We start from the raw sequence: 24807 nt of genomic DNA, 5'->3' as shown, positions 1-24807 counted from the left end.
TCAAAACATCAACAAGAAGATGCTCACAATGGAGAAGAACTGTATGTGTTCGCTGACGGTGAGCTCGTCGAAGAGCACGTCGTGCTGGGGACAGATGCCTATGGAGCGCCGCACCTCTGCCATCTCCTTGACGATGTCGTAGCCGTTCACCACCGCAGTCCCGCTGCTCGGCGGGAACAGACCTGATCAAAAGAGGTCATATTCATTAAAATATCATAGTTTAATAGGCAAATTTTGACTAATAGTAGATGTCCTGAATACGCCATTTTGGCCACTGATAATAGAATTTGCTATTTTAAATCTGAGACTGTACTTAAAGACAAAGAAATTATGGAGCAAAATAAACCTGTAATGGAGAGATTTTGTTCACCTACAAGAATATTCGGTCATACAAAAGTCGTTTGCAGAATTTGCCCATATTTTGAACGGTCTGTGCTTCTTAAACGAAAAAAAACTGGGAGCTGCAAGAATTTATAGAAACAAGCCAAGCCAGAGTGAATATCCGGGAATTGCTGCCGTTGTGAAACTTGGGTATTGAAATTATTATTTATAATAGTGTTAAAATTAATACTATTTTAATCATGTTAATAGGCCTAAATATATGAAATGAACAGACCAGTTAGCATGGACATGGTGGTGGTCTTGCCGGCCCCGTTGTGCCCCAGCAGGACGGTCATCTGGTTGTTGTACATGTTCAAGTTCATCTTGTTGACCGCAACTTTGTTGCCGCGCTTGAACACCTGTGGCCAAGATACGTGGTTGGCGCTCGAATATCTATTAATATAATAATATAATATTATATTATATTATTATATTATATAATGAATATATTTAATATAATGAATATAATTATATTCATAATATTATATAAATATATAATAATATATTTATATATATAATTATAATATATAATATTAATATAACTATATAATTTATATTATAAATATAAATTATATAATTATATTCATAAATATCCCTTTTTAGAAACAGATTATTGCTTGTCTAAGAAAATTATTTCGGATTTCTTACCACGGAACAGCACCTGGCCCCGAAGCCAGATTTAAAAATTAATATTCCAGTATTTCGCTATGTTATGATAATGAGAACACAGCTCGTTTCAACGCAAGAAACACTTGCCGACAAGGGGTTGGTAGTTGCACCGAGTTAATTCGGAGTTTATTGAAATTATTATAAATGGGAACGTGAACCAATAACAGCTTGTAAACACACCTTGGTGAGTCCCTTGATCCTGATTCCTATCTGCTGTCCCACAGGATCAGGCTCGAAGAAATCAGGGTCCGGTAAATCCTCGGCTCGGGCGCTGGGCGGCGGCACCATCGACGGGACATCCGCCCCCAACCAGTAGGATCTCTGTAACATGTAGGATCTCTGTAATACGTAGGATCTCTGTAACATGTAGGATCTCTGTACATGTAGGATCTCTGTACATGTAGGATCTCTGTAACACGTAGGATCTCTGTAACATGTAGGATCTCTGTAACACGTAGGATCTCTGTAACATGTAGGATCTCTGTACATGTAGGATCTCTGTAACACGTAAGATATCTGTAACACGTAGGATCTCTGTAACACGTAGGACCTCTGTAACACGTAGGACCTCTGTAACACGTAGGTCCTCTGTAACACGTAGGATCTCTGTAACACGTAGGATCTCTGTAACAGCATGTAGGTTCTCTGTAACAGCATGTAGGATCTCTGTAACAATACGTAGGATCTCTGTAACACGTAGGGTCTCCGTACCAGCATGTAGGATCTCTGTAACAACATGTAGGATCTCTGTAACAGCATGTAGGGTCTCTGTAACAATAGGTTGGATCTCTGTAGCACGTAGGATCTCTGTAACAGCATGTAGGTTCTCTGTAACAGCATGTAGGTTCTCTGTAACAGCATGTAGGTTCTCTGTAACAGCATATAGGATCTCTGTAATAGCATGTAGGATCTCTGTAACAGCATGTAGGATCTCTGTAACAGCATGTAGGTTTTCTGTAACAGCATGTAGGATCCCTGCAACAATACGTAGGATGTCTGTCACAAACGTAGGATCTCTGTAACAGCATGTAGGATCTCTGTAACAGCATGTAGGATCTCTGTAACACGTAGGATCTCTGTAACAACATGTAAGATCTCTGTAACAGCATGTAGGATCTCTGTAACAGCATGTAAGATCTCTGCAACAGCATGTAGGATCTCTGTAACAGCATGTAGGATCTCTGTAACAGCATGTAGGATCTCTGCAACAGCATGTAGGATTTCTGTAACAGCATGTATGATCTCTGTAACAGCATGTAGGATCTCTGTAACAGCACGTATGATCTCTGTACAAGCATGTAGAATCTCTGTAACAGCATGTATGATTTCTGTAACAGCATGTAGGATCTCTGTAACAGCATTTAGAATCTCTGCAACAGCATGTAGGATCTCTGTAACGCGTAGAATCTCTGTAACAGCATGTAGGATCTCTGTAACACGTAGGATATCTGTAACAGCATGTAGGATCTCTGTAGCAGCATGTAGGATCTTTGTAACAGCATGTATGATCTCTGCAACAGCATGTAGGATCTCTGTAACACGTAGGATCTCTGCAACAGCATGTAGGATCTCTGTAACACGTAGGATCTCTGCAACAACACGTAGGATCTATGCAACAACACGTAGGATCTCTGTAACAACACTTAGGATCTATGCAACAACACGTAGGATCTCTGTAACAACACGTAGGATCTATGCAACAACACGTAGATCTCTGCAACAGCATGTAGGATCTCTGTAACAACACAGTGGCTTATAAAGACAAAGTTATTCGCTTCTTTGCCTGAATTGTTGTATTGCCACTGGCCAAACTGCAATAGTCGTCACATATTTTAATACAACGCCTTAAAAATATAAATGATGCACGTACTTCGTACGCAGTTGATTGAAACGTAAATAAGTATAGAACAAAGAGAAACTACATTATTATCTTGAATGCCATCATTGTAAAAGTCATCTTTAAAAAAACGGTCAGCAATGTCATCATTATCAAATAAAGCGTTCCACTGTCAACTATGAGAAACTGTACAGAATTGCGATTGTAATTTTTTTCTTTTTTAGGTACAAGCACTCATTTCGAACTTGGGTAGGAAATGCATTATCTTCAACGTATTTTTCTCTTTTAACCCCAAACCGCAAAATGCTATCAACTCACAACAACCGAGATTTGGCCACACATCCAAAATATACTAAATTAACCTTTGCTTTGATATATATTTAAGTAATACTACAATAATATTCGCCTCATTATAAAGAATGTCTGACCAGGAAGGGGAAGTTCCAGGGCTGCGGCACCCCGAACTCGCCAGGGAAGACAGCCTCGATGTACCAAGCGAGCAACGCGTACACGACGGCGTCCAGCATCATGACGAGCATGACGTGTCCGAGGGTCAGAGGGTCGTCAGGAGATACGCCCTCGAACAGGAGATGCCACTGGGCACCCGCACCCGTGCCCTCAAACATGGACATGAGCTGGCAGCCGTAGCCGAGGGCGATCTTGAAGAAGAAGCACAGCACCAGCTTGCAGGGGGCGTTGATGTAGCCGTAGCGTGGCCGTAGGAACTCGTTAGGAAGATAGGCGAAAATCCACAGCAATCCTGTCACTGTCGCCGCTATGTTCGCTGCACGAATAAACAATCTTTATTAACATTTTCTTTCTTATTTTGGAAAGACCTAACTTATACCTATAATTGGGTGTGAACCTCCAGCCAGATAGAACAACGCAGAATACCTCACACAATAAAATATCCAAATGAAACAACAGCACACCATCAGTTATAAAAATACCCCCCGATTACAAAATGTGGATGGGAAGGAAATTTCGAAGCTAAAAAAATACATATGCGAATAATACAAACGTTTGATAGAGAGAATGGCGCAGAAGCTGATGTAACTCTGGGGTACAAAAAAAACTTGTGCAAGAGCACCTGTGTCTGAGAATAGGTTGTCGATACAAATCGTCATGCGTTTACCAGCGGACCTAGTTAGCTTTTAGCTGAGTCGGCAACTTATACAGCACATGTGACGAGGACAAGAAACCGGTGGACGGAGATACGATTTGAAGTCTATAAATGGGCTGGGAACCTTGGTAAGGCCCCAGTAACTCAGAAGCACGTCGCAGTGTAACAAGCGTTAGAGCTACTCCGACCTTACGGTCGACGTCTTAGCCTTATCCCACCAGTATAACTCGCATGTATTACCACCACGTCTCAAGATAAGTTCTCTAGACAGACGTTCTCTTACTTATCCCTTACGAACTTAGTCAACGCAACCCTGTCCTCAGATTCAGTTAGAACTATAATAAATCGGGAGGTGCATAATCTTGCTTCCGGGACACCTTCGAAGAAAAAAGCGTACGTGGAGAGTACCTCTGGAGAAGAGCGTGGAGAGCAGGAAGCAGAAGCTGATCACGGTGACGAGGTAGACGCAGAGGAAGGCCAGCACCAGCGACGGGTCGCTCTTGTGGAGAACCGCCAGACTTCCACTGCCTTGCCTGCGATGAATATTTCCATAAAATATAGAGAAATAATAAATTTGTTGACTATGTCCTGTCCTTGCCTGCAAGTAATGAAGTAAAACACGAATAAAATAGATGTTTTGCAATATTTTGATATAATATATGTATGAATATATATTTATAGACGAGATTTATTGTTATGAAAGAGAGCTGCACTGCATAGTTATAAGCATCTTAATTCTGATCGATGGAGCAAACCTTGCTCGATGTTTGAGAAGTTCTTTAAACACCAGGGCAACCTTTCATTATTTTTTAGGTATTAATTTAATCCGCGGCAAGAGACTGCACGTCGGAAAAAAAGCTTGCCCGGCCTCAAATTACCATGCAAGTCTAAGGAAATGCAACCTTGAAACTGATTTGAGCAGACACCATTTGGTGCAGAGCAGAATGGTGATGAGCAGCGTCGTGATGAGCAGGAATATGAAGCTCTCACCATTTGGTGCAGAGCAGAAGAGTGATGAGCAGCGTCGTGATGAGCAGGAATATGAAGCTCTCACCATTTGGTGCAGAGCAGAATGGTGATGAGCAGCGTCGTGATGAGCAGGAATATGAAGCTCTTGACAAACCACGCCGCCCAGTGCAGGTAGTTCGGTAGACCCATCATCTTCATGGACTCCTGGAAACAAACAAATTAGATATTAAACAAATACAAATTTCAATCAAATGTTTATATTCAACTCGATACAAACAAATTCCGAGACTAAAATTATCAAATAAAAGGATTTATACCGAATTATTGACAAATAATTCACTTGCTTTTCCTTTAAATATAACGATTCCGCGTGAAAAGATAGCTGAACTGATAACAGCCAGCTTATCGAAATTTTTTGCGGGCAATAAGTCCATGTTCACTTAATAAATAAAGTTTAGAGAAATAATGTGTTCTGAACACCAAGTTACAACTGCATTTTTACTCAGCTTATTGCAGAGTAAGTCGCGTTCAACCAACCTTACCTATGAATAAAAAATCTGTAGCCAAGCGCATGAATAGTTCATATCACATGGTACTATCAACGCTTCGATGCAATTTATTGAAAATAATACTGAATGCAGAGCTGACCGGGCTACGTGCTGTCGAAATAAAGGCTTCAGGACCGCTTGAATATCCTGTGTCTCTGAGATTAACTCAATAAAGAATTGAGGGACAAAATCTAACGTAAACACAATACCTAGGCTCTAACTGAGTGTTTTTCTCTTTATCTGAGTTTGAATTCTTGTAAATTCTATCACTAAGTTACCGCATCTAACCATCAGCATTTTTTTTTATTGTATTTCTCTCTATAAGCAAAGTGAAGGCCTTTAATTTCTATCTGTACCCTCTCGCATCTAACAATCTTTTCTGGAAGTTTATTTCTAGCTATATGTGCGTGAACGCCATTATTTCTTTCACTCACCTTGAGTTTTTTCTCCTTTTCATGGACGATATTTTTGACAATGTTGGTGGCGGGATATAGGTAAGAAAGTAAGAGGATGAGAGGCAGCCACGCCTGCAGAGCCACCAGGTATTTATCATCCGTGTAGGGGGGGTACGGCATCCGTCCCATCTCCACCTGCACGGCAGGGGGGCGCTGGCCCCCCGAGTACAGCTCTGCGATGGACATGTCAATGGCGTGTTGCAGGGGCAGGTAGCCTTCGTCGTAGTAGCCTGATAAGGAAATATACATGTATATGACTATAGAATAACGTTATAATAACTGTACGCAATACATTGATCATGAAATTATATACCTACCGCTAATGTCTTGCGAGAATTCTTCTTCAATGTTTACGCAATAAATAATTTTCCCATTGATTAGGAATTAATAAGTTAACTTTTCAGATCTCATTGGTAGTGCAACTGTCACGCAAAGTACTATTTTTATCGCTGATTATGATAAACCCTGGGGTGGTCAAATAAAAATCGCTTATGAACATATAGGTAGCGGCCTAAGTACAAGTAACGGCCTGAGTGCATGTCGTAAGCAAATGCAGGTTTAACTGAGGACCAGAGAGTATTTCTTTTTTGACAATTTTCTTATTCTTTCTATTTTCGGCGAATTAGGCGTTTGATAGGAGTTGAAAATTCAAATATAAGGTTTCCACGGGGCATTTTATTATAATTTTCGACGTTGCAAATGCAACTACATTCATTATAAAGTAGTGAAAGAGTTCTCCAACACTTGAATTTGAAAATTTTAAATGACGTTAGTACAAACATAGGGTATTATTGATGCAGATTGGATGTAAACTACATTGGTTTGACCAGCACGACTTTGAGCCGCCACCTAACATGCCACCGCTAGACCGGAGGACCGAAGAACCACATGAGAGAGGCTCATAATGAGACCCTCACTCGCGCTATGTTGGAGACCAGAACCAGCATTGTCATGAGATGCCCAGACGCCACAACACTGGTCATAGCTGAGGCTCTCATCATCAAGCGTGAGTCTCCAGCTTTAAATTTGCCGACTACCAGATTAGCAAGGACGTTGAAACTGTTCTCGTAATTCAAGCCTTGATTTTCAATCTGCGCCCAATATAGTACACTATGTTTGTGCCAACGTCCTTCAAAATTTCAAATTCAAGTATTGCAAAAGTCTTCGCCTCTACTTGATAATGAATATAGTAGCATTCGAAACGTGGTAAATTATAATAAAATGTCCCGTGGGAATTGTCAGTAAGAAATATTCTCTGGTCTTCAATGAAACTTACATTTAAGAACAACTTCTCCCAAACTACACCAATGGTCGTCACCAAAGTTCACGTAGAAGCCTGAGTACAGATAACAGTATTAGTAAACGTAGCGGCCGATCTCACAAATGTGATTGGTGTCTTTTGATTCAGTAATAGTATAGTATAAAAAATATCAGTAATAGGCTGAACAAATTAATAACTTGCGACTATGTTCAATATAATAGCCCGGTGCTCACCCGGCATGGGTCCGTGACTGGAGTTTCGCTCCCGCGGTCCAGGCACCTGGAAGAGCGGGTACACGAGCTCCGTCAGCCACTGCGGCGGCGGGGCAAACGGCATGTGCTTCTTGCCGCTCCTTAGCGATCCTTTCATCCTTATCTTGTACTGAAATGATTAATTTTATATTATTTCGTTAATCAGTTAATACTTCGATGAGTGAAATAAAACGTAAAATTTGATCAGTTAATTTCTTACCTATGTAACAATTCTTAATCTCGTACCTAGTAATTCAACAAAAGTAAAACTACATGAATATTAACTGACTCACTTCTATTGAAGCATGACTCACTTCAATACTGGCAGGGACTTGCTCAGGGTTGGGGCACTCGGGCATGAAGACGATACCTGCGAGGTAGTCGTCCCCTGTCAGCGTCCCTGTGGGCACGCTGGTGTTGTGGGGCAGCGCCAGCGCCGTCAGCTGCTTCACCATCTCCGCCTCAGACGCAAACCCGTACACTATACAGGAGAATAGTGAATACTATTATTATTAGTATTGCTTCACCATCTCAGCCTCCGACGCAAACCCGTACACTGTACACGTGAATAGTGAATAGTATTATTATTAGTATTGCTTCACCATCTCAGCCTCCGACGCAAACCCGTACACTGTACAGACCAATAGTGAATAGTATTATTGTTAGTATTAGAATTGCTTCACCATCTCCGCCTCTGAAACAAACCCGTACACTGTACACGTGAATAGTGAATAGTATTAGTATTACTTCACCATCTCAGCCTCCGACGCAAACCCGTACACTGTAGAGACCAGTAGTGAATACGGTAGTATTATTAGTATTGCTTCACCATGCCTTTTGACGTAAATCTGAACTCTGTGAAGCGTTTAGTGAATTTTATTATTATAAGTGTTGCTTCACCATTTCATCCTCAGACACATAACCATAAAATATAGAGACCAATAGTGAATAGTATTTTTCCAGGATTATTATTGCTGTTTCACGAACTCTGCCTCAGACGCAAAACCGTTCTCTATACAGTGATACAATAGGATTAAAAGCATAGATAGGTATTATTACACGATTAAGGCTAATTTAAAGCAAGGTCACCATGCCTGTTTACCTCATAGGAGCATTCTGACTCAGACACGTTCAGATATATCGGGCCAATGCTATAATGGCCCGTATGCTAAATAGGGCACTAGCACTACGAAGTAGCACTACAAGCCGTAGTGCCTACTATAGTGCGACATGGAACAGTACGGTTGTCAAGCTAAATAGGGCACTAGCACTATGAAGTAGCACTACGCACTACAAGCCATAGTGCGGCATGGAACACTACGGTTGGTATGCTAAATAGGGCACTAGCACTATGAAGTAGCACTACGCACTACAAGCCATAGTGCGGCATGGAACACTACGGTTGGTATGCTAAATAGGGCCAAAAGCATAACGCACACTACAAAAATCTGAAGTGTTCTACACACCGCACTTCACGACGACACTACGGTATATTTAACCTTGTTTACTTCGTCAGCTATGGATCTGTTTGGCTTACAGCAAAGGCATCATCGCGTAAAAACCTCAGGAACTACATGCCATGAATATAAAAAAGTGTACCGCTTCAGTGAATAACATATTATTCTTATGGCTGACATTTTCCTGGGCGAAACAGATGAACAGCGTAGAAGTAGAAAATACTTTTCTTGTTTTTGATACCATGTTTTGAATTTTTTTTCTGGAGTCATTTTGAATTCTTCTGCAAGAACTTTCCATGCTTCTCTCTTTTGTTCGATGTCTTTGGGAAGCGTGGCCTTTGAATATACATATGATGAGAAAGGTACGCAGACGCATTGCGAATTTCAGCTCACCATCACAATTTTCACTAGTACCATTATATACCATCACAATTAGACATTTTACATCAATCTTCTGCAAAGAATGAGAAATACTTAGGGAATAATTAATTATTTGCGCACTTAACTACCATTCTTCAATAGACTCATAGCGTAGTGCGGCACTATAAAGTACTCCAACAGCGAAGTAGCACTTCAAAGTCTTTTTGCATACGAATCAGTAGTGCGACACTAAACGACACTAAACATTGTAGAGCTACTTCGAAGTGCTTAGTGTCTGTGACGTATTTAGCATACCAACAGGACACTTCGTAGTGCATAGTGCTACTTCGTAGTGCTAGTGCCCTATTTAGCATACGGGCCAATATTAAAAAGAACAGGTCTCCAGGTCTGACTTCTATGCTTTGAAGGTTGAAGTTTATAGCAAAATGCCCATCATTTAAAGACTGGGATTGGAAATATTTTTGAATTGGATAATTTTACGATAAGCAATGGAGTGTCACTTTATTACCTATATGCTTTATTGAACCTTATATGTCATTGAGAAATATTTTTACTTGGAAAACTTCACGATAGGCAATCGAGTTATGAAAGTTACTTTATGAGCTGCTAGCGACTTATTTAAGCAGCTTACAGATGGAGAAAAGTGACCAACGCACCATCAATGTCAGGATACAGTCTGTCGGACGCCAGCCTCATGATGGTCTCACATCCCGTGTCGTTAGGAGTGTAGGCAACGGGCCAGTACACTGTAGACAGTAACTGTATTAGGGCCAGTACACTGTAGACAGTAACTGTATTAGGGCCAGTACACTGTAACAGTATTATAACCGATATATCGTATAAAGTAACAGACTATCAGTATTGTTATCAGTAAATTCTCAAAAATTTAAGCCGGACATATAATACTTGGTAATTAAATATGATATTTGGAACCATGGAAAACTACGTAACTGCATGAATAGCAATACATATAACACAAGTACAACACATCGGCTGTTAACTTTTTTGCTGCTGTGATGGCAAATATACTTAGCAAGCGACCGATGAAACGTGGGCAATAAAATATCATTGTGCGGCAAATTGTTGAGATGGAAGCATTTGTCTTACAACCGCACTAACAAGACTCATTTCTTCTGCAGTTGAATAGTTCTTTACAGGGTGGTCATATGTACGACCATGTATAAACTTATAATTAGTCCGTATAATAATTGCAAGAAATGAACATTCCAGTGGGATTAATTACTAAAACAGACACACACACTTCAGAGTTACTCACAGTCACTGGAACCGAAGATCCCCAACAAGTTGTCCACGAGGGACTGACGCTTGACGCGGCGAAGGCGCGAGTCAGGCTCATCGAGCGGACCTACACAGAAACCTCAATGTCAGCTTAGTGAATTTTAAACTCAACATATAATCTAATACTAGAATTAAATGTTACATCTTTAAATTAATAGTTTCATTTCTTGAAACCAAATACGAGAAGCCTCAAGCGGGAAAACGAAGAAGGAATAAATAAAAATATTTTTAATTTAAAAAGTGTCGTACATTATTCGCTTATAACAAGTTAACAACAGGAACAAAAATTTAACTTAACCTCACGTGTAACGTGTTAGTATCGCAAGAACTCCCTGCATAGAGAGGTGGCTAAATTTTCATCATAAACATATACCAAGATAGGTAGTAAGGGCTAAAATAAATGAAAAGATTCAATTAAGCAGCTTGTCACACTGCGGAGCCCAATTGATAATGCTTTCAACGTGACTAAGTACACTGTAGCCTCCAAGTCAATTTCTAAACAGGTGCTGGCTTCGTTAAGGTTGCAACTTTCCTGCCTATATGGCTGGAATTTACGATGAGAAAAAATTGATGATACTTTCTTTACTAGGAACTTACGTTACTTTGTTTACTGGAAACTTACGTAAGGATCGCCGTTGTCGAGATGTCGTCCCAAAGACGGACTTCAATGCGCCATCGAAGAACCCGGCCGATGTGGGGGGCCTGATATATAAATACACAATTACAATACTGAAACATAATTAACATGATATGATCAAAATCTCTTTGTTTTAATAGCTAATCACAAATCCTTTAGAAATGGACATGCTATTTTATTATATCACAGGGTATGTTAACAGTGACTAGAAGATAGTGGGCCTGGAAATTGTGCGAATACAGCAAGAAAACTACATGGCACAAGATGCAGTTCAGTGACCCAGACTTTAGAGTAAAGTGGCACCAATTGGCGGTCACTGCATGGCACATGGCTATCAAAACCACTTAATGCGCGCATAAATGGCATTTTGTAACTTAATTTAGTTGTTTTCTAGATTAAAGATAGGAAATATTATGCCAAATACATAGCTGCAACAAACTACACAACAAAAATGCAATAACACAATCTTGGTGTATTTTGTGTACCGAGATAACATATTGTTCTGGATAAGCCACCGAGAATTTAGTAAATGAATGACGAGGAAACTCGCAAAATTGCAGCTAAACGACAGACTTCTATATGTGAAAAACGAAAGAGATTTTCAAAAATGTAGTTACCTAAAAAATCATAAATATTGATAACCACCCAGTGCATTATCACCAGAAGGAACAAAATTGAATTCAAGAGTACTCCAAAATCAAAAATCAACTAAAGGGGAACACTGCGTCAGAATTAAAAACAAAGATATATTTCTAATGACACTATGGCACGCGACTAATTTGAAAACAAGCATTGTATCCTCTAGTGAGCTTTCTTGATACCTCGAATAAGCTCGCTATAGAGTATAGATAATAACAATATATATCATGATAGAGATAATATGTATCAAACATGAGGAATTAATGCTGTTATACTAACTTGAGGTCGTCCGGTAATTTGTCAAGGGAGAATGTAGGGAAGAGGGTAGGCTGAGGGTATACGTCTGAGGGCGCGAGGCCTCGTATCACCACAAGCACCACGCAGAACACAATAGGCAGCACCAGCTCCCCAAATGTTTGCTTCTGCAACATAAACTTAGTTCAACTGATGATGGAGCTCGTTGCCGAAACGTTTTCAACGAACATATGATGAATTTACTTGCTTGGCATTTCATTTGATTTTATCCATGTATCTATAAGCTTACTGCATACTGAGTAATAACAGTGATGCAATAATAACAGCCTTGATGGGCCTGGACAACTGAAGGTCAAAGCAATCATACTGTATGGCAAGTGCAACTATGCGCCTTCCCAACTTACACTTATATACTTTTTTATAGCGTATATAGATCAACAGAATTAATTAACTTACCTCGCAACAGAATACTAACTAATGACAGAATATATTAAGATAGCGGCTAAAAGACCTACACTCTATGCCAGCATAGAGGAAATGGAGTCCATCAATAAGTGTCTGGCCTCGATGTATTAAATGAATTGTTTTTAAGATCCGCCCGTGAATCAAAATAGATACATGATTATGCTTATTGTTTTTTCTATGAGCCTAAACTTATGGAAAACAAACAAACAAAGAAACAAAAGCCCTCTTGTTTACTGATCCTTTTTACAATAGACTCTCAAGGCATCGCAATTTCTTCAACCCCAAGATTCTTAGATTGATTAATAAGGTTGTAGCCATAAATAAACTCAAATTGTTATTAAAAACAGAATTAAATATTTCTCGCGAAACTCATTTATTTATAGATTCGGGAAGCGCTAAAAAATAAAACATGAGCGCAATAACTTCTACAAATTTGTTTCACGAAAAAATGCGCAAAAGCATTGTTATCATGTTTTTATTTAAATGTCGTAGTTTATGTCGTAAAGAGCATATTTTAAAAAGAGCATATTTAACTATGTCATTAAGAGCAGCATGTTCCGCACATTTTATCCGACAAAAAGAAACTCGGAAAACATTAGACACGTGACGAGCAGGTGACGCGTGCGTGACTCACAACATTGCGGCGCTGCAGCAGCCAATTCTTCCAGAGCAGCAACAGGAACTTGCGGCCGCTGGAAGCCAGACCTCTGCGAGTCTGCTCCATCTCGCCCTTGTCTGCTCCCTGCCAACCCTGCCGTGCAAAACAGTCAATGGTAATCCCTTTATACTAGTCATCCAACATCACAGCCAAAATGTGTAAGATAATGCATACCAAAGCAAACCCTGCAGCGTTGAAGAGCCACCAGAAGCATTGAAGCCAACAGCAGCATGAAAATAAACATTAGTCAGGTAAAAACATCAATGAACTGAACCGAGTACTAGTGATAAACTCGCAGCAAAAGTAAATTGTTATTGACGTTCGTTACCGTGCAGTTGGCATTACCTTGACCGTTTTTTTAAAACAATCTTTTGAGAAACAATCAACGGCCTCATTCAAAGTCAACGCCAAAGCTACAATTAAGGTTATGCACAGTATAGACGCATAAAAATATCGATTTATTGCAACAACAATAATAAAATCTCAGCACAAGGATAAAATTATTTACGAGCTACAAATTTGTCAATCAAAAATAGAGTTCCGCAATACCAAATGAATTTGGATTCAGAGCGAGGTGCTTCCTACATGGACATGTTATTTATGAGCTTCCAAATAAGCATCTATTCTTGAGAAATAAAGTTTATATATATTTTACGGAGTTTAATCTATATTTAAACTTTTAGAAATTCTACGCTGACATTGAAGAACAAAATATTTCTCCATCCATGCAAGTAATGAGATACCAACAGTTCTTAGCTAGCTCATGAGGCGTTGTGTAATGAAGCAGCTGTCCGTTCCTAAACTTCAAAAAGTGGCTCGATGAAACATGAGACCTGAATATGAATCAGAAAAATCATAGTTCATTTACGGCTGATTAATTAATGACACCAACGACAAATCGAGTTTTAGGAGCGACATCCTCCACTAAAAATCATGCGTCTGTGCTATCAGCTGTTTTATGCTCAGCAAACTGCGGTAAAACAATAAGCTTTAGTGCGATTTATCAATTTATTGTGGGTAATGATTGTGTGGAGGGTTTGTCTCGCCTCCTTGTATTTCGATGCTGACAACTTATGTGGAATTGGAAACGTGCAAAAAAACGAAGATAGTTTCGTTGTAATAAATTAATGAAGTTATACATTGACATTTTGGATGTGATCGATACGAGCTTGGCTGCATCGAATAATAGAAGCAGGATTCGCTGTTCAACACTCATGAACAGACACGAATATGCTCTTCACTCACGACAGTCATAAATGCTTTCAATAACCTTAGTTTCGTGAGTACGGTTCACAGCGTTCGTTTTAATAACCTAGACACGAATTTATTCCGTTTTCTCAACATATTCAGGTTGAGAAACGAACTATGAAGCATAAATCTCAAGAAGGTTTACGGTACACGGTAACACAAAAGTATAAATTTAAGTGACAATTAGTATGAGTTTCGCGTCTACACGCAACCTTCACCTTTGCAGTACGGTAGTAATCATGGTTAATGTAAATAACATATTTGCCGTGGAAGTCACTTAAATTTCTTTAATTGTAGCAGCGCTCCCAGAAACTACAATTTTTCAAGGAGATTACATTACGATGATGGGTAAGCCTATAAGCCTCGATATACAAGAGGTGCAGATATTCCAATCGAAGCTAGAGCGTGCCGTCAATTGACGCCTACTGCAATATTAACGAGCACACGACAACTGAGCACTCAGCACCTACTGCGCACAATAAGAAACACGAGCACACGACCATGCAGAAGTGCGCACACCTGTGTACTATCTATAATATAAAATATAACTCAGTACTCACTGCATTCAGTGAGTGACAGAGAGCGCATTTTCTCGTCGACGAAAACTTGAGGTCACGGACGGACGGGCAGACAGACAGGCGGACCTGGCGAGCACAATAGTGCATTTTTTCCGTAAATGAGAAAATGCGCTTATAAGGTGGCTTATAGACACGAACATACACAACGGGCAGTCTAGCAGATGAGAGGTGAGTATCGCATTACTATAAGAGGTGCTTGCTCCTCATCCAACATTGTAATACTTGAGTGTTAGTTTAAAAATAGAACCTTGTGAGAGTCACATGCATGGGCACATGCGGCAACTGAACAGTTCGTAGCAGAAACTTGTAAAAATATATATAAAAATTAAATATAAAAAATGGCGTAGCTTTATCAAAATTATTTTGATAAAGCTACGCCAGCTCTACAGGTAAAAAATATTGCTACGTATAAGATCAACAGTAGATAAATATTCGAGTAACGAATGTGGCAAGTGCACTCGTGAAAAATAATTCATGACAGTGTTGGTCAGGAATAGCTATCTGAAACAGACATAAATATTTGTGTTAGAGGTCCAAATCCTCGTGTATATAAGTAAACTGAGCTTCAGGTCCGAAGCTTGCAGTCTACAGAAGAGCAAAAACGTTATACCTGCTATGTGTATCGTTGTGCATGCAACATGCATCAGTCGAAGTCTATTATATACAGTCACGGTTGAAGCTATCATCATTGATAGATGCATCACGAATAATATGATAGAATAAATCCAAATGACAGACAGGATTACAAACATGCAGCATGATGATCCGGAACAATCGACACGCAACAGCTGCACGAGTTCGTATGTAGACACTTTATTATGAACCCAAAATTCTGAGAATTTATAAAAAAGGCCACCCTAGCATCGAAGCCCTCACTCAAAGAAATGATTGGGACTTCGTCAAATAGCGATGTACTTTTTAACCTAATGTGGATAAACCTCGTACTGTTCGGTCCGGTAAAATAGCTAGTCAGTGCTAGGTCGCCTTTGTGTGCTTGTGCTGTGTGTAAAAAAGTGTCACTAATTGGACAATGAGATCCATTCATTTAACTGAGTGCTCACACTACCAGCATTTCCTGTCGTCATGCCACCCGCCACAACACTGCCCCCACACACCCACCAGGATGAATGCACTCCTTTTGTCATCCCGACATAAAGATGTACTCTCAAAATATTTTGTGACTATTGAATGCTCTACGACGATTGTGAATTTTCTCAAAGTCGAAAGCTGGATCGTAAAAGTGCAAAATAAGGGGCAAATGTTCGTTATTTAGCCAGCATTGGTTTCACCATTTATATGTGATGACTCTTTGTGGTAAGGTTTATGAATCAGCCATCTTGAGGTACACTAGACGAGATATTGCATCATGTATTTGCAGCACCGAACACAGAGGTGGCATTAGAGTCGAAGAATTATATTGCTGCCATGAAAATTATATACAGATAGGCTTGTTCTCGGATGTATGCATGCTCACGTGAAGCAATTTAGCAATAAATATTATACGTATCAGAGTTTCTTTGCGTGTATCACGCGCTATTAACGTGAATCGAGCGAAAAGATTTCCCATACTAGCTTGAGATCCCATATTGCGAATGATCCGCTGACAGATATACGGTAGTGAAAGGAAGTAGCCAAATTGATTTTCTTAGTCAACTGAGTGCAATGAATATAGCGAAATTAATTTGAAATAAATTCAATACATATTTAATCCACAGCTGAAACAATCAATTTTTCAACTTGAATCCGTGTCTGAAAATTTTTTCATTCTTTGCATGCTTAAATGACATTCGTTTAATTACTTGAAGCCGCTCAAACATTTACAAGAAAGGCCAAATCTACCTTAAAAGGTAATAGTCTTTTTCTAATACTATTATGGATGATGACAAGTGTAAATTATGCGCGTCAACAACAACCCAAATAAAAATTTAAGGTGGCGCATCGATGATTATCAGTGGCTACAGGTGGAAATTATAGGTGGAGCACCGATGGCGCATCGATGCGGCATCGATGGCGTGTCCGGCCTATGTTCCACCTATAACCTGCCTATGGCCACCCTACTCGAATAACCCTTCTTCCACCAATAACTGCCCATTGGCACCGGTGGCGCATCGATGAGCCACCGATGGCCACCTTTAAAATGAAGTCGATAAAAATTTTTCATTTAGCTTCACATATGATGCATTTACATTTACTGACATTGCTCCAGACAACCATATTCTGAGGACTACGTATGAATATACACCCTGGCAGTACAAGTAACAATGTCAGACATGTAACAGGATCAAATTATCAGAGTACCATACACATACCTCGTGAGTAATCGACTTGAAGAAAGTCCCAGCCTGCAGGATTCGAACTCCGATCTCCCGCACGCGAAGCAGACCCTCTACCGTTGCGCCATCGGAGAGGATATGCAGTCGAGTAATTTTAAAAGATTTAACTGAAGTATTGAAAATATTAATTTCATCGAATGATAGAAGTTAAATCTCCCACAGTGATGATTAGATGGTTCCATTCGCCATTTTATATTCGTTATAATCGAGAAAACAGCCGCTGAAAGATACTTCGTTTATCCATAACGAACGATGGTTCAGCTCAGAGCAAAGGCTACAGGAAAATGCTTGATGAGTATCGAAGTTTCATAATGTGAACATTACACCAATTTTAACAGCAGCTCGATTCGAAATATTTTCAAGTATATTCTTGGTGTGTTTTAACGAATTATCACTCGATGATTTTGAAAAGTCAGGCGTGAAATGCCTTCATCACTTCGTGTCACTATTTTTCGGCAGCCTAATGTTTAATTTTTTTCGTAGGAAAGACGTAGACTCCACTTATCTCGCCACCCTCTCGATTTATTGGAGTTTTATTGTCGATTTTTGGTAGATCTGGCCACCCACCGTTACGCCACCTGCAATCTACCATCGCCACCTATAATCATCGATGCGCCACCCTTAATTTTTACTTGGGAATGAATTTTCAAAAATACATCTACTCCGGCGTTACATTTATTCGGCGATTGAGCTTGCGTCACGATGAAGAGAACACAATAAGGCTTCTTGTGGCACGCAAAACATGGAGCTCGTTTCCAGAGGTTGTGATCGAGGTCACGTGTTGCATAATGTCCTACGCATTCAGCTTCATATCCCTATAATAGCCCACGTCAAGTGTATCCGCTTCAGCATTTCTGAATATTCTATCATTGTCGCATATTCTTGTACGTATACTAAGCCTATATATACATGCAGTGAAGAGACCTAATAAGCCGCAATAGGGAAACAATAAAAAATTAACGTATTTGAAAAATGTTGGAAGCATTGTTGATGGAAAACTTAAATTTAAACCTGTTACATGATCCAAGAATACCGACTCATTCCAAATCAAAACATAAGCATGCAGCAGAGTTGAAAATTCTTAGAGCGAAACAAGAACATTTAAGCAGTAAATTGAATTTGTTAAATTTACTGTTTAAATGTTCTTGTTCCGCTCTAAGAATTTTAAATTCTGCTGCATGCTTATGTTTTGAGAACATTGGTATAATGATGTGTTGATGCTTGTTCTTACCTTACCGGGAGCAGACGAGGGAACGATCCTAGGCGGCTGTGCGTCGTGGAGAACACAAATGTGAACAAAACATTGAATTAAAAATTGAAGTTCATCTTAAGCAACAAACAAATACTATAAATATATGCTACAGTACGCAATCTTTAACATTAAAATGTAATTTAATTGATAAAAGTTAAAACATCAAAACACAACGCACAACGAGTGAAGTGAAAGCTTGAATAAATTAATTGAAGCATCAAGCATATAAACGAACATCAATGAAAAAAAACAAACAAATCGGAAATGAATCAACGACAAGGAATATAATTTCACATGTGTAACTGAACGAAAAATTCTCTACAGGCGTTAAATAACCACAAACGGGATATTTGTGCTGTTAGGCAGAAACTGTTCTTTAATACAAGTTTCAATGAAGACAAGAGAGTAGATTTTATTGACGATTTTTTCATTGTTCCCCTCTATTTGGCGAATAACTTTTTGTGGTATTGGAAAGTTCAAATATAAGCTTTCCCAGAGACGTTTTATTAGAATTTACGACCTTTCGAATAGTCACTATTCATTATCAAGTAGGTGCTAATGAATATCTTCGATCTACCACTTTGAGCAAGGATCGACCAAAAGAAATTTTTAAATCTCGGACTGAATTGCCATCTTATGTCCAAATTCAGCAAAAGTAAGACGAAATTCAAACTCTAATTGTTTGATTGATTCTCTTTTGAAACTCAAAAACAACTGTAAAATTAACATTAACCCCGACTTAAAAGGCCTGTTAAGAGCTGAAGCCACCAAAAAGAAAGGCTTTTCGACCTTATCAGTTCTAACTCCAGCTCTACACCTGGCAGCAAAACAACTCAGAGATATCGACCAAATCGCAATAAGAAAAGCTGATACAAGCAACATCTTTTCTATTTTAGATAAAACTAGGTTTATTTCGAAAATTAATGAATTCGCATCGAGTGATTCTAAAGACGAGACCCTACAGAACAGCATCAAAGAACTAAAGAGTTAATAGATACAGCTAAATGAGTCGACGGCTCAAGAAAACTAACCCCAATCGTTGGGAAGTTTTCAACAGGTTACCTCTAAGGAAATGTTCAAAAGCATATAGAGAACAACCCGCTCCCACCCATAAACGCATCAGACAACCCAGCAGTTGGATGCTCTAATAAAACAGTACATCCCTAAGAAATTTTCGCTTAAATCTGGAGATTTCTTGGATATTCTACGCTATACGCGATCGGCGCCCATCTGGTATTATGGCTTCACTTGACGTCGAAAGCATTTACGAACGTCCCAACCGAAGAAACCTTGGGAAAAATAGCGAAGCATGTCTACTCAATCAAAAGTTTGCCGGCTCCATCAATCCCTAAAAACATTCGACTAGATCTCCTCCGCCTCTGTACTTCACAATCGCCTTTCTGCACGACCCCAGACAACAAAATTTAGCAGAAAATTAACGGTGCAGCCATGGGCAGTCCACTCGGTCTAACATTCGCCGAATTCTAAATGTGCGAACTCAAAAGCCGAGTGCTGTTAGATGCACAGATCAAGCCTGACCTTTGTTTTGGATATGTTGACGTCATCGTTCAGGACAAAGATCACCTGACGAGGCTGCGTCTGATTTTTAGGATTCGATTTTTTAACGTTCACTTCCGAATTTGGACAAAATCCCACTTTATCTTTCTTTGCTATACTGCTGCAGGATAACAATAATTCGTTCGTCACTAAAGTTTGCCGGAAACCTACAGACGTTAATTGGAGAGATCCTAAATGAAGAAAGTGCGTGCCCGCAGCGCTAAAAAATCAGCACCATACGTGTCCTGATACATCGAGCGTACAAAACCTGTTCATCCACTCGTGACCTGTTCATCCACTCGTTCATCCATTCCTGTAAACAACGGTTATGCAAGCAAAACTATCGACACCGAAGTTTCAAATTGTCCAGCACGTCAAAATCAAACAGATAAATTCGCATCAAACGATAAATAGCGTCACGAGAATTTACTATCGAAACCAGATATGAACAGCGGTTATAGGGGCAGACGAACGAGTCCGCATGTTAATTGTGCAAAATAACACAAAGCTGCACAACAACGACTGACCAATTCAAACCCCTGATTTACTACAGAATCAAAAAGATCAGGGCAGCGTGGCCCAGTGGTTACAATTCAGAGTACTACCAAGATTGGAGCACAGAGGCGCGGGTTCGATCCCAGCTCTGTGCGCCAGTTTCTGGTCAGAATCGGCAATAAGGCCGGGCGGTTAATTAAGCAAAGCAGAATTGTAGCAGTGAGTTGCGTGTTCGAAACCACATCAAGATGTTCTGCGATGTTAAGAATCGGCGACAGGCCTACGGCCTAATAAACGCTGGAACCGCTATTATTATTATTATTATTATTATTATTATTATTATTATTAATCATGCCAAATAATCCATGTAAAATATCCGGACCGCTGCAAGAAACCAATGTTATTTACAAATTTTCCTGCTTGAAAGAAAGCTGCAGACTTCTCCAAATGTAAATTACATCGGTTTGACCAAATTACATCATGACATTGAGCTGCAGACTCGCATGCCATCTGCAAACAGGATGGCCAAAGAATCATAAGCTGAGGTCCACGAGACCATCACCCGTGCCACGTTCTAAGCCTGCACCAGCATCGTCATGCGGTGCTCCGATACTATACTACAAGACATGATGCGACAGCAGAGGCTCTTATGATCATAAAGGACGAGTCTCCAGCAGCTATCAATTTGCAAACCACCGCATTTGTCAAGACGTTGAAATTATTATGGGAATAATTTTAGTTACGATTTTGAACCGTATCTAAGATACAATTGGTTGTACTTATGTAATTTTCTAATTCCAATTTTAAGCGTTTTAAATAAGTTTTCGCCTACTTTTTAATGAATATTGCATATTTGAAACACCGTAAATTTTAATAAAATGTTTCTTGGAAACCTAATATTTGAACTTTCCAATCCCACAAAAAGCCTGATTCGCCAAATAGAGACTCTCCGGTCTTCAATGAAACTTGTATAAAGAACAGCTTTTGCCCAACTACTGCAACTAGGTACACTAATCATCAGTATACGATTACAAAAAGACTAACATCAAACAAAATACTTCGTTCAAGCGAGCACCATAAAATAATCAAGTTGAGCTGGCAAGGCATAAAAGAGGAAAGAATAAATTTATGATGCTAGGATGACAACAGCGAAATGAAACTGACAATAAAACTGGTAATAGCAACGTTTTCGAGAGATTATTATAGTTAATTCACTCGAAATTTGTCTTGGATTGAAATCATTTGTTAATTTACGATTTCAATAAACTAATGCTGTGATATATACACGATTAATATTATAGTTGAATAGATAGAATATATATATGAAACGCTGAAAGTCTCGACCATATGTGTGCATACAACCGATCACAAATCGAATTCAACTTTACGAATTGAAAGACAAAATTGGTCAGGGAGAGGATGGATAATTTGAAGGAATAATTTGCTTCTCAGTATAGGGATACGGTAATGAACTGATCTTTAAGCTAATGAAAGTGTCGATATTATGATACCGAAAATGTTAACTTGGTGTACTGAAGTAATCGGAAACGTTGTAGGTCCCAAAATTATTATTATTTATTATTTTTAACGCTACAAGAGAGTCACAACTACTCACCTTACTGCCACTGGCAGCAGCACCCCTCAAGGGCTGCACCACGGTCGCCAGCATCGTCCTGCGCTCTTCAAGTGCACGCTTCAAGAGATGCGAGATCAAAGTCTTTTCCGGTCTCGCATTCGAACGTAGCAGCCCACTTCTGGATACTTGAATGTCGTCTTTAAAATTAAATTAGATAGGATAGATGGGCGATGACCTCTTCCGTTGATTAAAGCTATGCTATATATACTAGCATCACTTTTTCAATTCATCATGTCTTAACCCAAACTAACACTTTTTAATTTGATTCCTAGTTACACATCACATCAACTACTAATTTCACTCACGGTACATAGATTCCAAAATAACAAAGTATCTAATATAAAGGCGCGTGACTTTGAGATGTCACCGAGACACATTGTTATATCAACACTAATTATTGCAGGGTATCGCCCAAGACGGAAAAGCTTTTAATAAACTTTGTACTTTTCGTTGAATTCATGGATCACTGATGAACAGCCTCAATTTTTAGAGAGGAATTTCAGTGCAATAACTCTGTTCAAAGAGAAGGAGGAAACAGATTTATAAATCTGTCTTTTTCAGCTATGAACTACAGTATATTTATACGCCAGCTCAGTTCAATCACGAAAAGTTTTGTAGTCATGGAACGTAATCTTGATTCTTAGAAACATTGGAAATAGAAATTATTTCTGCTATTTTTGCACTGATTCGTGACTTCAACTAAGAGAATGATCGTATGAGAAACAAACGAATGCGACATATACGGTGCAACAATGTGGCCTGGGACTACAACGCCCAAAACACATACTAAGGATACAAACGAATTTTAGAGAAACAGCAAACAGAGACCTAAAGCAAGCATAAAACTGTCTGCAGCGAGCAACATAAAAGTGACAATTACTGGAGTCGGAATTACCAGGACGCCGTCACGGTTCCGGCCACTGCCAAGGTCAAATAACCTCAAGTAGACAGTAAAATTGTATTTTATTTCGTTGATTTTCGTCAAATTCTTCCGATAAAATCGACATTTAAAATCGATTATTTGTGTAAACGTTAGAATAAATAGGAACATAGAGGTATAGCAGGTAAGATAATGCAAGTAACCTTGAGGCTGTACGGAAGCAGCAAGCTCTATATAGTCACAGCAACAAGCCCCAATGAGGGTGGCCGCGGCCATGCAGGCTTGTCACGCAAGCACAGGATGTACATACTACCGCGCAACTCACGCGTTATACATACATGTTTTTACTGAAGAACGTGATTCAATATCAGAATGTTCGTCAATTACAAGCAACTACGACAATTTTGTGGTAGAAACTATCAATTACCACAACAAAATTTACCACAATTTACCAATCAATTACCACAACTACGGTAAGATAACATGGACGAGTCATATTTTCCAAGCAGTTACTCACTTTACAACCCACGCTCGAGCATGCAGATATCGGCTTTAGCAATGAAACGCCCTTTAGCCGGGCAAAACTGAGTCAGTATGAGCCACACAGGGGCAAAGAGTGCATCACTAATTGGATAATTTCACTTATTTCTTTGAGTGTAACGATGTCAACCACGCAAAGGCAGATAATTATATAAGAGCTAAGAAATAAATCAAAATGATCGGGCATGGAGCTGCTATCCAAGAAACAAGTTTTTATTGATGAATGGGAAGACTTGTATGAATGATTGAAAACCGGACGGAAGAGTGCACAAGATATTATATTAAAGATCAGCAATTAAATGCAGTTATCAGGGGTGGAGAAATGTAAAAATCATTGAAGATGAACAACAAAATTCTGAATATGAAATCAAGATGACCGATCACCAGCACGACGGTCGTATACGTGAGTCTTATAGGTCATCATCAGGCCACACAGTCGTGATGAGAGGTCACAAATCACTTATATTATTCTTAATTATTTTAGCAGATGGATGATATTTTCACACGCTCGATAGTGATTAGGTTTTTGAATAAGGCATGAAATTTCTGAGATTTTGTCCAATTAACGCTTCCAAGGCAAGTACGTTTTCATTAGAAATAGAAATTATACCTGTTATTTTGGCACTGGTTCGATCGTGCAAAGGATGAACAACTGTATAACAACGATATAGCAATAACAACGTATGTTTTATAAAGCTGTTTCTTACGTGCTGACACAGAAATGGCATCATTTATTCTTTACAAAACGACCGGTTAATGGTTTGACTGTAACTGTGAACTCAATTGCCCAAACCAAAAAGACAAAATGTAAAGACCAAACCAGTATTTTAACAAAACCAGACAGGGTAGTGTCCTGAAATCAAAACCCACCTTTTGAAGAGATTAGTTCAGAACAATTGGATTGCTAACAAGATGTATAAATATGGTCAAATACAAATTCAGTGCAGTTTTGTATAATTTGGCATCACGCGAATTTCATCAGAATGTCTAAGGCTTCAAACTG

At 39.2% G+C, this 24807-nt stretch overlaps 1 protein-coding gene across 1 annotated transcript in view; it reads right to left on the bottom strand.

The window, feature by feature from the left end:
• Positions 1-22895, bottom strand: part of LOC108678881 (phospholipid-transporting ATPase ABCA3-like) — a 41529-nt gene extending 18634 nt beyond the window's left edge. The window contains exons 1-16 of the mRNA XM_047883071.1: positions 22364-22895; positions 18676-18711; positions 13262-13378; positions 12187-12329; positions 11254-11333; positions 10609-10698; positions 9989-10078; positions 7809-7975; positions 7477-7624; positions 5962-6212; positions 5065-5183; positions 4419-4543; positions 3316-3671; positions 1231-1371; positions 617-740; positions 28-182 (exon numbers count right to left, since the gene is read on the bottom strand). Of these exons, the coding sequence (XP_047739027.1) occupies positions 28-182; positions 617-740; positions 1231-1371; positions 3316-3671; positions 4419-4543; positions 5065-5183; positions 5962-6212; positions 7477-7624; positions 7809-7975; positions 9989-10078; positions 10609-10698; positions 11254-11333; positions 12187-12329; positions 13262-13378; positions 18676-18711; positions 22364-22417 (2196 nt within the window). The 5' untranslated portion in view covers positions 22418-22895. The remainder of the gene's footprint in view (positions 1-27; positions 183-616; positions 741-1230; positions 1372-3315; positions 3672-4418; positions 4544-5064; positions 5184-5961; positions 6213-7476; positions 7625-7808; positions 7976-9988; positions 10079-10608; positions 10699-11253; positions 11334-12186; positions 12330-13261; positions 13379-18675; positions 18712-22363) is intronic.
• Between the last annotated feature and the right edge of the window lie 1912 nt (positions 22896-24807).

Source organism: Hyalella azteca, unplaced genomic scaffold, assembly GCF_000764305.2.
Source record: "Hyalella azteca isolate HAZT.00-mixed unplaced genomic scaffold, Hazt_2.0.2 contig11923, whole genome shotgun sequence".
Taxonomy (NCBI): Eukaryota; Metazoa; Arthropoda; class Malacostraca; order Amphipoda; family Hyalellidae; genus Hyalella; species Hyalella azteca.
Note: the sequence above shows the minus strand (reverse complement) of the source record. Positions and strands in the feature narration are given on the sequence as shown.